Genomic DNA, 11,418 nt, shown 5'->3' on the forward strand with positions numbered 1-11,418 from the left:
TCATAGCCCTCCACACAGAGCCAAATTCCTCTGCGTGCGAGACGACATTGTGTTATTGCTGCTTTGTTTTTTTTAGGAATATGCACCACTTGTTCTGACAGCAGAGCCGTTTCGAGTCTCAAATGTTTAGGCGTCACGGCTTCAAGATCTGAGGAGATATGCAAAGGCTGTCAGTGGCGGGGGAGTGACAACAGTCGCATTTCTGGCATTTAATGTGGTGCCTTTACATTTGTAAAACTCTTGCCCGAACACTACGGCTTTACTGTCAGAAAAAGAGTTTTTGATAATGAAATGACGACGATAGGGTCTCTGGCATGAACACCTTTATTTATACTTTATTTAAAGTAGAATACACTCTGCCTTGGGGCAAACAGGGACCGGGACCACCAAAAACACTCATCAACATTGTGTAAGAAATAGACAAGGGACACACATGGTTTAAATGCACTGGGAAGGTGCATGTGATTGGACACAGGAGACAGATAATCACACTTACACCTGAGCAGGAAGTGAAGTTAATCCAGGGACACGAGAGGCAGGAAGCTACAAAATAAAACACACAGTGACCGCTTCTTGCTTTAATTTGTAAAGTGGTGATGGATTTCCTTCTATTTCCAGAGCTTTTAGTGAAATGTAAAGTAAAGTAAGAAATGTAAAGAAAAAAGTTGAATTTCTTGACTAATCCAACCCGTAACGGCATCTGGGAGTCGTAAGTGACTGCAGTATTTGTCAGCTTACCCCTATGTTCCAGAAAATAAGATGTATACATAACAAGCATTACCAACTCTACATTACATGTAGTCCACATAATTTGTCATGAGACGCAGATATCTATGGGGCTATTAAGTTGCACCTGTGCAAACTGTGCAACAGCAGGGTGGTGAGGACTGTTAACTTAGAAGCTTACCATTATGTAAACAGAACAGAAGGGGACCCGGGGCTGATCCTGCAGTTTGGTTTGGCGCTGTTGCATGTTGTCATGTGACCTGTTTAAGGCAGAGGCCGTTGTTGTTTTGAATTTCTAGAGAATTTAGACTACGACACAGAGAACATGAACATGAAAGTTGTGAAAAGATGCAATGGACGGTGTAAAAAAAAACCATCCCACAACCCGTGGAAATTTCAATTTGGTTTTGTTAATGTATCTATTTATTTGTCAAAGACAAATACTAAACCCAGAGAATAGAACAGAATAGACGTCATGCAGATGTTTGTCACACAGTAATGCTCATCCTAAAGCTAGTGTTATACAAATAAACCCACATATTTTCCTATTTGTTACTAATAGAATTATGCTTATATTTGTCCTTGCCAAGGTCATTGGATTGTAGTTTACCATGAAAACATAGACGGTAACGCTGTTGCATCAAAATGCGACCTTAAGCACAAGGGGAGATTTTAAGTCTCTGTGCATTCCACAGTTACACGTGCAACGACCTTTGAACCTTTCAACGCCTCAACAGCTTACTATCTTCTCCAACGAAGAGCGGTTTCCATTTTTTTTAAACTTTCCAGCCGGTCCCTGAACGCACCGCCGGGGTTCAGCCCCTTTGCCTGCCGTGTTTTTTTAGTACGGTAACGCGCCTGCGTGCCCGCGCGCTTTGTATATTTCTCAGGTGCGCTCAGCAGCTCGGAGGACGCGCTGCAGGTAAAAGCTCAGGTCTCCGCCTTATCGCGAATAACGTTACCGAAACTAAAACAAGAAGTGGAGAATATGCGACCGTTGTTTGTCGCTAGGAGGAAAGTATCCAACAACAGTGTTCGGGGAGTCGGAAGACTTCATAATGGCTGTTAACGTTGCGTCCGGCTGCTGTTTACGTAGGCAGCGTAGGAAGCTGTTTTTATTGATCTAACATCTAACTGTTACACTAGTATCGTCGTTATATTGCGTCCACATGGTTAAATACATCTATCCATATGTTTATATATAAGTAACTATGTGGAGCAACAGGTGGCCGTTTCATTCTTCATCCTAAAGTGTGGTTAATGTCTCTTTGAGCAGCAGCAGCAGGATGACATGGCAGATGCTTCAGCAGAGAGCACGTTTAACATGGAGGAGTTCTTCAAAACGGTAGACTGCACTCTGGTTTCACCGGTTGTTTTGTTTTGTCATATCCAGAAGCCCCACGTAGATTGGTGTGTGTTTTGCGCAGGTGGGGGAGGTGAGAAGCCTCATTGACAACATCTCCGGCCAAGCAGAGAAGGTGGAGGGACTGCAGGCCGCCATCCTCTCCACTCCCACCCCAGACAAGAGTAAGCAGAGATCTCAGGGATCTACGGGATCTACCCTTCCTCCAAGGCTCTTAACACAAAACCAGTCAAACACAGCAACACACACACACACACACACAAAAGGCAAAACCGCCTTTGACTAACGTACCGAGCCTGTTTGTATAGAGGAGTCATGGAAAAAAAAGGATCATATTTAGGGGTGATTGAAGTTTACGTAGATATAGCTGCGTAATTGACATGCTCTTACACCATGATGTTATTTTAAGAGAAGACTAGACAGTATGAATACAAGTAAAAACTTCTTCAACATGTGGCTGCAGATGCTCTGGTCAATACACTTTAAATGAGATGGACCTGCATCGTTCTGAGTATTTACATGATGTTGACAAAGTTGCCATTAGCAGAATATTACAAATTGATGCGTAATGAACACAAACATTTTGGGCTGACCATGTGCACATTAAAGTAAGGGCATCATAAAATGAACCACATTTAAATGACGAAATGATGACGTTTCGTTCGTAGAAAAAAAAGACACAGTGGAGCTGCTGAACAATGAGATCAAGAGGAACGGCAACTTGGTCCGAGCCCGGTTAAAATGTAAGTGGAGCTGTTTTTTGATTCTTAATCTTTGCAAAATGTATCTTGCGCTGTCTTGTCTGACATAACGCCACCTGAGCAGTTTTTCTGCATGCAAAGTTATTGGATGGATGCGTGGTGCTGTGCGCTATCCTTTAAAGTTGGAGAGAATGAGGAAGTGCAGCACATCCCTCTTCCTCAAATTGTCGACCGCACTGTTCACGACACGACATTTGACTTGGACTCTGGACGCTGGACTCCCCTCTGCAGGCCGTCAGTGGCAACACCGTCCAGTCTCAGATAAACAAAACCCTGATTGTGCGACGATACAGAAGCATTATGACAGCTTGTATAAACAGCATATTGTTCTTGCAGGGTCATGAACAGTGTGGTAGAGTTTGAATATCAGTTTTAAATCGACACTCAATTGCATTGAATGTGTGCTTCCAGCAATGCAGGACAACCTCGCTGTGGATGAAGACCGTAAAGGAGCCTCTGTAGTTCAGCGTATTCAGAAGAACCAGGTCTGGAGGCACTTTTATGTCCTGTTACAAATAAACCTGCAACTTTAGGCACCTGGCACAAACCCCCTGTGAGAAAGATTTTCTATTTTTCATTCACCAATAACCCGGTTCCATGTTTGCATGTAACCGGGTCACCCCCCCAGCACTCCGACCTGACTCGGTGCTTTGCTGAAGCCCTCCGGGGTCACCACACGGCGCAAATCTCCTTCCGAGAGAAATGCAAAGCGCAGATTCAGAGGCAGCTGGAGATTGGTGAGTTCCCAAAAAAAGAAATGACACGTGAACACGAGTGCTGCCCTCCCCCTCACTCAAAATGGACTTTGTATCACGCACCAGTTAACAGTTGGTGAGGGTGTGTCTATTGTAACAGCTCCTCAGATAGTCAGAGATACTACGATGTAGGTATAGTAAAATGATGTATTACTCACAATTAGATTGTTGCTGTTAGTAAGACGTGTTGTAGCAGGAGGGAGGAGCAGAGGTATAAAGTCGCAGTCATGTGGTGAACATTAAAAAATAAAAAAATTAATAGAAAACACAATTTCCTCAAAACTTGTTTTTGATACAACCGCATGTTAAATTAACCTGTATCTTCGCCGAAGAGACCACTCTACACCTCACTCCGTATTGATACCATTTCAGTGGATAAAGTGACAACGGATGAAGAGTTGGAGGAGATGCTGCACCGTGACAATCTTTCCATCTTCATATCTGATGTAAGTGGAATTTCCGCCGTAATGCAATAGTCACTAAAAACTACTGTAGCTTTTGAATTTGAGGCTAATCGGAGGACGATTATCACAAAGAACTGGTGTACTTTTCCTGTCGCAGATCAACTCTGGCGCTCTGATCGTGAGCCGAGCTCTGAGTGAGATTGAATCTCGGCATCAGGACATCATCCGCCTCGAGTCCAGCATCAGAGAGCTGCACGACATATTTGCCGACACCGCCGTGCTATTGGAGATTCAGGTAAAAAATGGCTGGCTTATTTGGAAATATTGACAAATATGCTAAATATTTCATGACAAATCTAAAGGAATGTGTGTGTTAATAATGTTGCTCTTCTATCAGGGGGACTTGATCAACAATATAGAGAAGAATGTGACGAGTGCTGCAGAGTACGTTGACGCGTCCAAAGCACAGACCTGCGAAGCCATCGCATACAAGAAGAATCCGTACAAGATATCCTCTCTCCCAAGCTTCTTCAGGCCTTTCAAGAGGTAAACCTCTTGTGAAAGTGCTGCCCAATCGAAACGCCTCGGATTTTCAGCTTTGACTGAACTCCCGAATCCTGTTTGAACATTGACTGCACCAAACGTTTCCTGATCCACATACAAGTCTCTGCTCGATGGAACACGCCTTTCATCGGATTGTCGTTACTGTGCCTGTCTGAACTTGAACTGTTAAAATAATGGTGTGTGTGTGTGTGTCAACTTGAAGGTGACAAGTCGCTGAGCGCTGTGTACCGTGAAATATCTGAGTTGACCTTTTTAACAATGGTTGGAGACTCTTAATCGTTACGCAAACTCAACCCTAAGTTTTAGACTTACAAAACCTCCTGGATGGATTTATTCATCAGTCCACTCGCGGTCAGCCGGTGTTCTGCTTAGTGGCCAGCAGGTGGCAGGACAACATCCGATATAACTGAACCAGGGTCAGTCAACTTCCCTCCTCGCTGCAGTCCTGCCTAACCTCTGTGTTTAACCAATGTCGTCGTGTTGCATATTCCAAACGAAACGTCTTCATCTGATGCCGTTCCGATGCTAAAATAAAGGTGAACGCTACACTGCGTAAAGTGTCTTACTGGTGCTTTGTGAAAGAGGGAGAAGTAATACTTTGATTACATGGGGAAACAAAATGAGAATGTGGGATGTAAAGAAACTATACTTGGTCTAAAATAAACCGTTAACCCACACGGATGAAAAACAAGTGAACGCACAACCCAACAGTAATTGTTCAAGTTTTACAAAGCAAAAGAGCCGCGTAAGTTCTAAATGGCTTTTACTGTATATATCACGTCAGCAGTTTTGAAAATCATTCAATGGATATTTACTCATTCAGTCTTTGGTGACGGTGGCAGAGTGCTCTGCAACATTGGGCCAAAAAGTAAATTTGGGTTTAAGCTGGTGACTGCATTTGTCATAGCATTTGATTTACACCCTTTTCATTCATCATTCAGTGGTCCTGTGTCCTGCACTAGTCACCATTAAAGAATATATTATATTGTAATTTATCATCGGTCTATAGTTTTTTGTACAATGGATGATTGCTTCCAGGTATCATTCGGCCCTGTGGGTTCTGACCGTAAGGGAGGATATGCAAGAACTCTCAGTCGAGCTGCATCCTGGGAACGCTGCCAGGACGAACCCATCGACTTGTCTCACAGCGATTCTCTCTCCCCCTCCTCCTCCTCCTCCTCCTCCTCCTCCCTACGTCCTAGATAACATTTCACAGCAACTTTGCTCTTTGCTGAAACCACTGATTTCCAAAGGGGGAACTGAAAAGGAGTAATCGATAAGGTTGACAATGTAATTTGAAGACAGAAAAAAAGAGCGAGCGACGCGATAAGATCAGGAGGGAAGTCAAACAGACCCAGGAATATGTAAAAACAGGACTTCTTTATTGGCTGTGCCAGAGTGGTGAGGTCTTGACATGGAGCTTGACCACAATTCAAAAGGGCTGAGTGATTGTGAGGCTGGGCTGTCTGCTTTGATTGACAGGTCATCGCTCATGTCTGACATTTAAACAAACAGGGCTAATTGGCTGAAAATGAGCCGTCCCCAAAAGCGTTACCCCGGCTGGAATGGACTACAAAGATGGACAAATGCTCGGGGGGGGAGACAGGCTGGAGCATGAAGGGGGAACAGTTTCTTTTCTTTCTTTTTCTGCCTCCTCACGGCGTCTCCAGCGCAGGCTTACTTCTTGGCTTTGCCCTGGGCGGCCACGGCCTCCATGGCCTTCTTCACGGTTTCCTCATCGCCAAGGAAAGCCATGGGCTTAATGGGCTTGAGGTTTGCGTCCAGCTCGTACACAATTGGGATTCCTGTGGGCAGGTTCAGCTCCATGATGGCTGCGTCGGACATACCTGCAGAGACGGGCAGATGGAGCAGATCAGCACACAGAACAGAGAGGGAATGGGGACTTAGTCTTGCATATTGAAATGAATCAGCCTCGCTGGTTTTCTTAACAATTTTTGGGGGTATTTTAAGTCATTTTAGTCACAGCAATCTGTTACTTCTAATCAAAGAAATCATTTTCTCTCATTCTTCACACATACCGAACCATTCCCATCTGGCATTTAGGCCCCGTGGCTGTCTGACTCCCTTATCTGTGTCTGACTGCTCCTTGAAAGAGTACAACCTTTATGCGTAAAGGTCATGACTGTAATGGGAACCGAGCTCATGACCCTCTGCCCTGTCTCTGAGCGGAGTCCCTGCATGCTATTTTTATGCGTATGTGTGTTTGCATGGACAAGTGTCTGTGATCACTTTGCTTGGCCTTTACAAAGAAAGCTAAAATAACTTGTTTGTTTGCAATTTGGTTGGATCTTATAATGTCAACATTCATTTCTGCTTTTAAGGACGGAATGTTTTAAAAAAGCTTTTCACCTGCTCCAAACTGCAGTACTCACCTTCCAAGTGCTTGACGATGCCGCGGAGGCTGTTGCCGTGGGCAGCGATGATAACGTTCTTCCCCGACTTGATTTCTGGCGCGATGACGTCGTTCCAGAAAGGCAGGGCGCGGGCGATAGTGTCCTTCAGGGACTCGCATGTGGGGAGCTCACCAGGCTTCAAATTCTTGTAGCGCCGGGACTGGAGGTGGCAAGAGCAGTGGAAAGGCAGCTTACTTAAATAAACTTAAACCGACAAGACAAACATGGTCGTGCCTGAGTAGAAAAAAACTACTAATAGATTGCGGATTCCAAATTAGCCGACCGCCTTAGTCTCAGTTGTCTCACCTCGCTGATTACTTTGTTGTAAGGGTGATCCTTTTCCATGGGTGGAGGCGGGATGTCGAAGGAGCGGCGCCAGATCTTCACCTGCTCCTCGCCGTGCTTTTCTGCCGTCTCGGCCTTGTTGAGGCCGGTGAGGCCCCCGTAGTGACGCTCGTTGAGGCGCCAGGTGCGAATCACGGGGAGCCACATCTGGTCCGTTCCCTCCATGATGGTCCACAGGGTCTTGACGGCGCGTTTCAGCACGGAGGTGTAGCACACGTCAAACTTAAGGCCCGCATCCCTGATGGCCAGGGCTCCCCGCTTGGCCTCCTCCACCCCCTTCTCGCTGAGGTCGGCGTCGAACCAGCCGCAGAAGCGGTTCTCCTGGTTCCAGGCGCTTTCGCCGTGGCGGACAATAACCAAACGGTGGGCGGCGGCCATGTTTACTGCGTGTTCTCCTGAGGTCGACTCAGTTCCCTCAGCCCTTCCAACTGGTGCACAAACACAATGTCCGACCAACAGTGAGCCCAAGCCGGCATTCCACGTTCTTTTTATAGCAGCCCGGGTGGCGGCGGCGAGTTGCAGAAAGGCCTCCTTCACTTTCAGCCTGTGAGGGGCCTTGGCGCTCTGACGGACACACGCGGCCGGCCAATGGAACCTGACCTCTGCCGGGCTGGTGGGACATGCGGTGGCTAGGAAGGCCAGAGGTCAGATGTTTAGCCAAAATAGCAACATGACTTTTAAACTGAGATCCGTGTAAGTAAAGTGTAAAGATCAGACTCTGCTGCGGAGGGTTGCTCATTCTGAAACAGTTTGAAAACCGAGAGAGAAACTGCAGCTCATTCAACTTTGAGAATTTCATATGTTTAGTAAATATTGAATTTGTTCACAGGGCAAAACAGGCTGTGTTGAGGGGAAATCAATGAGCAAAACAATACACCGCTGAGTTAGAAGAGGGAAAGCAGTGTGCCCGCATGTGCTTCGTCTTACGCAACAAGTGAACTGACCACCAACTGTTCTTCACTATTCTTAAAGAATACTGATCATTGCTTTTGCCATTGACGTACAAATCAAGAACAGGCAGAAGATGCAGAAACTGCAAAAGTCATTATAAGTGTTCAAAAGTGTTCCAGTTAAAAGAGAAAAGGCTCCTCAAAGATCGTGAGTTAAAGCTTGACTCATCTCTAAGTCCTCGACCTGGTCCCACCGGAGGAGTCATATTTGTCTATTTAATTACAATACTCTTATATTTAAAACACGCAGAGGGATTTATAAAGTTATATTACTGTCAACGACCTCTAGGGGTTGCTCTATTATCAGCTTCATATTGCAACATCTCATTCCATCTCTCATTTTTTTATTTGAATAGGGTTAAAGTTACATTTTAGTAAAACTCTATTAGATGTACATAAATTCCGCAGCAGTATTCATGACCGCAAAGCAAGATATGAAGTGCTGCCCTGTCTCAACATCCATACAACACATTTTTGGTATATTCAAAATCTGCAGTTGAGAAACGTCTAACGTTGCGTCTTGCGGGAAACGTTATACACCACCGGGACAAACTATCGATACCAAATATTCCGTAGGAATCCTTCATTAATGTGAATGCTGGGAAACACTCAGACTTCCAGGATGAGGATCGGCAGTGCTGATGAAGCTTGCTAACGAAGCCACAAGTCAGACAATGTCAATGCCTTGGACACGGCCAATTAAATTATATATATATATATATATATATATATATATATATATATATATATATATATGTGTGTGTGTGTAGATCATAATTCAATTGGCCGGGGAAAAATGAGAAATACAATCTTCCAAAATTATGACATTAATGGAGTTCCAGGCCTGATGCCAGACTGCCCGATGTGAGTGTGATAAGGATTTAGTGTTATTGTATTACACAAAGTAGGAACTAACAAGGACGCTGCAGGAATTAACACTGGATGCTCCTTTTTGCAGCTCGGTCACGCTGGTTCTACGACGAATTAACATGAATAGAATGGATATTAAAACATAGTTTTCAATGTGGGAATGAAGAGAACAAACATCAACCTCTGCTGCAAGGCTTTGGTTCTTTTGCATAGTTACTGTTGCCCCGTAGCAATAGTTTTGCAGCAACAAGGAGCTGATAAACCAGTTGTAGGCCACCTGCCAAACAAGCTGCTGGTAGATACACTTTGGCTGTTGAACTTACTGCTGTCAAACACCTATCAGTATGGTATCCCTACATGTTCTCTAAGTCTTATTGGAGACCAGATAGAGTGTTAAACAAGAGTTTGAGTTTCCAGGCCAAGCCTATACGCTACGCTGGATTCGTGGGAAATATATCAAGCTGATCTCTCTAAGATATGTACAAGGCTAAGCAGCAAACGACATGCGACCGGATTGCACTGCAGCTGCTTATTCATATTGTGTGATGTGTCCTACACTAGAGGTCAGCAATGTTCGTGCTGCACATGGCTGATCGTTGTGTTTTGTGGTGTGTGTGTGTGTGTTTGTGTGTGTGTGTGAACGCTGTCCACCTTTTGATGCAAGAAATCTAAAACCCCAAGAAATTGAATTAAGCAAATTTGGCCAATAGGCAGTATTATTGGTGATGGTGTGTGTATATCCCTTAACTCGTTAGAAAAAAAAGTGCCCCAAGTGGCCAAAAAGGGATAATAATCTGCCTCTGGAGTGTGAATAAACACTATTGCTCCACTATTGCCTTGAATCAGTAGCCCTCAACCTGCCTGTAACCACCAGCATGTTACTTAACAGCTGAATTATCTAATGCCATCATCATGTCGATGCCTAGAGCTACTGGGATTTTTAAATGCAATAAATTCAAACAGAAACTACGTCTGTGCTTTTATCTTAATCAGATTCACCGACAAAACAACAACAGAAATGTTTTTGTGAAGAGACGTTATTGGTCTACTTTGTCTCGTTCATTTGCTGCAAGTACGTTGTCGGCCAAAAAAGATTTGCCCTAACGCAGATTGTTAAACTGCTGTTAGGCTGAAAATGAGTGTACACAGGGGAGTTTGTGTGATCACAACTGTTACGATGACTCAGCCTGCAGCAGAGTCCACGCAGCTCCCACTGGAGTCCCAGGCGTCTCACTGCCTGCCTCGCTTCTGTTCTGTGAGTACTGGGAGGGACCTCTGCTGCAAATCATTGGAGCATCCACACACTACGGAATATGCAGACACGAACACAAAGTTATTGGTGAAAATGCACTGCAAATCTCCCAACATATACTTTTATTGAGCCATTGCATACCTGCACACACACACTCACACACACTCTCTCACACCCTCTAAAACACCAGAAAAAGAAAATGCATGTCAGCAGCTCGGTGTAATTGACCTGCCAGGGTATCTGTCCTGCAGATGAGAGGGACTGTTCTTTTATAAAATGAAAAGAAAAAAAAAAGGAAAAAAGACTTTTCTTTCAATGATTGAAAACATTGCTATCTATCTCTATCTCTATTGTGTCCATTTTGATGGTGATGATAACGTTGCATTCTCAAGGACATTTTATACCTAATTCATGCTGTAAATCTCTTGTGACATTTGCACAAAAATGATTAACTTTAATGTTGTTTTTGGGGAACTCGGACCTTTTGTTAGTTTGTTAGCTAGATTATTATAAATATCAAGGAAAAAACTGATATCATCTGTACAATACAAATGAATTAATCTCCTAGAGACAAGTTTATTAAACAAACATTCAAACAAAACTTCTATTTGTAGCCTCTTCCCTTGTTTTAGACCAGTTTGGATGAGGTTGTATCATTGCAAGTCTTTTTAGGCTACGGCTGTTGTTCTGCTCTACAGCAGACGGAGAGATGCTGTGTCACTGCAGTTGAACCAAGACACCCCCCTCCCCTCTCTGCTGCAGTGAGGACGGGAGAAGTAGGTTTAACCATGTTTTTTGTTTTTATTCTAAGAATAGAACAGTTTTTTGCAGTACAAGTCCACATAAGCATACAGATATTACTTTTTAGAAACATATTGAAGAGACCGGCAAAAGTATTATTCACGTAACATGTATTTTTGTGACCTGCCCTCCTGTCTGTCTTTAACTCTTTTCCCTGTCTGTCTGCCGTTGCAGTGAAATCCTTTGAAAGCCTTTGGGGAGAGTTTGGGGAAA

General features: G+C 44.1%; 2 protein-coding genes across 2 annotated transcripts; one reads left to right on the plus strand and one right to left on the minus strand.

Moving 5' to 3' along the window:
• The first annotated feature begins 1,535 nt into the window (after window positions 1-1,535).
• On the plus strand, window positions 1,536-5,130 carry LOC120832077 (syntaxin-2). Its single transcript, XM_040198108.2, has 9 exons — window positions 1,536-1,648; window positions 2,003-2,071; window positions 2,154-2,253; window positions 2,758-2,832; window positions 3,262-3,335; window positions 3,479-3,587; window positions 3,978-4,051; window positions 4,167-4,304; window positions 4,407-5,130. The coding sequence occupies exons 2-9, from the start codon at window positions 2,018-2,020 to the stop codon at window positions 4,557-4,559; spliced, it is 777 nt and encodes a 258-aa protein (XP_040054042.1). The 5' UTR covers window positions 1,536-1,648; window positions 2,003-2,017; the 3' UTR covers window positions 4,560-5,130.
• Window positions 5,131-5,934: 804 nt separating this feature from the next.
• On the minus strand, window positions 5,935-7,916 carry pgam2 (phosphoglycerate mutase 2 (muscle)). The gene is made up of 3 exons (XM_040198109.2): window positions 7,294-7,916; window positions 6,967-7,147; window positions 5,935-6,420 (listed from the first exon to the last, which is right to left on the minus strand). Exons 1-3 carry the CDS (start codon window positions 7,708-7,710, stop codon window positions 6,251-6,253), a joined length of 768 nt encoding a protein of 255 aa, XP_040054043.1. The 5' UTR covers window positions 7,711-7,916; the 3' UTR covers window positions 5,935-6,250.
• Window positions 7,917-11,418: the final 3,502 nt, after the last annotated feature.

This window comes from Gasterosteus aculeatus, chromosome 14, assembly GCF_964276395.1.
Source record: "Gasterosteus aculeatus chromosome 14, fGasAcu3.hap1.1, whole genome shotgun sequence".
In the NCBI taxonomy this organism is placed as follows: Eukaryota; Metazoa; Chordata; class Actinopteri; order Perciformes; family Gasterosteidae; genus Gasterosteus; species Gasterosteus aculeatus.

What these genes read in the sequence shown, in the direction of transcription:
- LOC120832077 (XM_040198108.2), top strand. Translation starts at nt 2,018, where the DNA reads ATGGCAGATGCTTCAGCAGAGAGCACGTTTAACATGGAGGAGTTCTTC. An exon ending in TGGAGGAGTTCTTCAAAACG is followed by an intron (nt 2,072 to 2,153) that starts GTAGACTGCACT and finishes TGTTTTGCGCAG; the next exon opens with GTGGGGGAGGTGAGAAGCCT. An exon ending in TTTCCATCTTCATATCTGAT is followed by an intron (nt 4,052 to 4,166) that starts GTAAGTGGAATT and finishes TTCCTGTCGCAG; the next exon opens with ATCAACTCTGGCGCTCTGAT.
- pgam2 (XM_040198109.2), bottom strand. Translation starts at nt 7,710, where the DNA reads ATGGCCGCCGCCCACCGTTTGGTTATTGTCCGCCACGGCGAAAGCGCC. An exon ending in ACAACAAAGTAATCAGCGAG is followed by an intron (nt 7,148 to 7,293) that starts GTGAGACAACTG and finishes TGCCACCTCCAG; the next exon opens with TCCCGGCGCTACAAGAATTT. An exon ending in CATCGTCAAGCACTTGGAAG is followed by an intron (nt 6,421 to 6,966) that starts GTGAGTACTGCA and finishes CCGTCTCTGCAG; the next exon opens with GTATGTCCGACGCAGCCATC.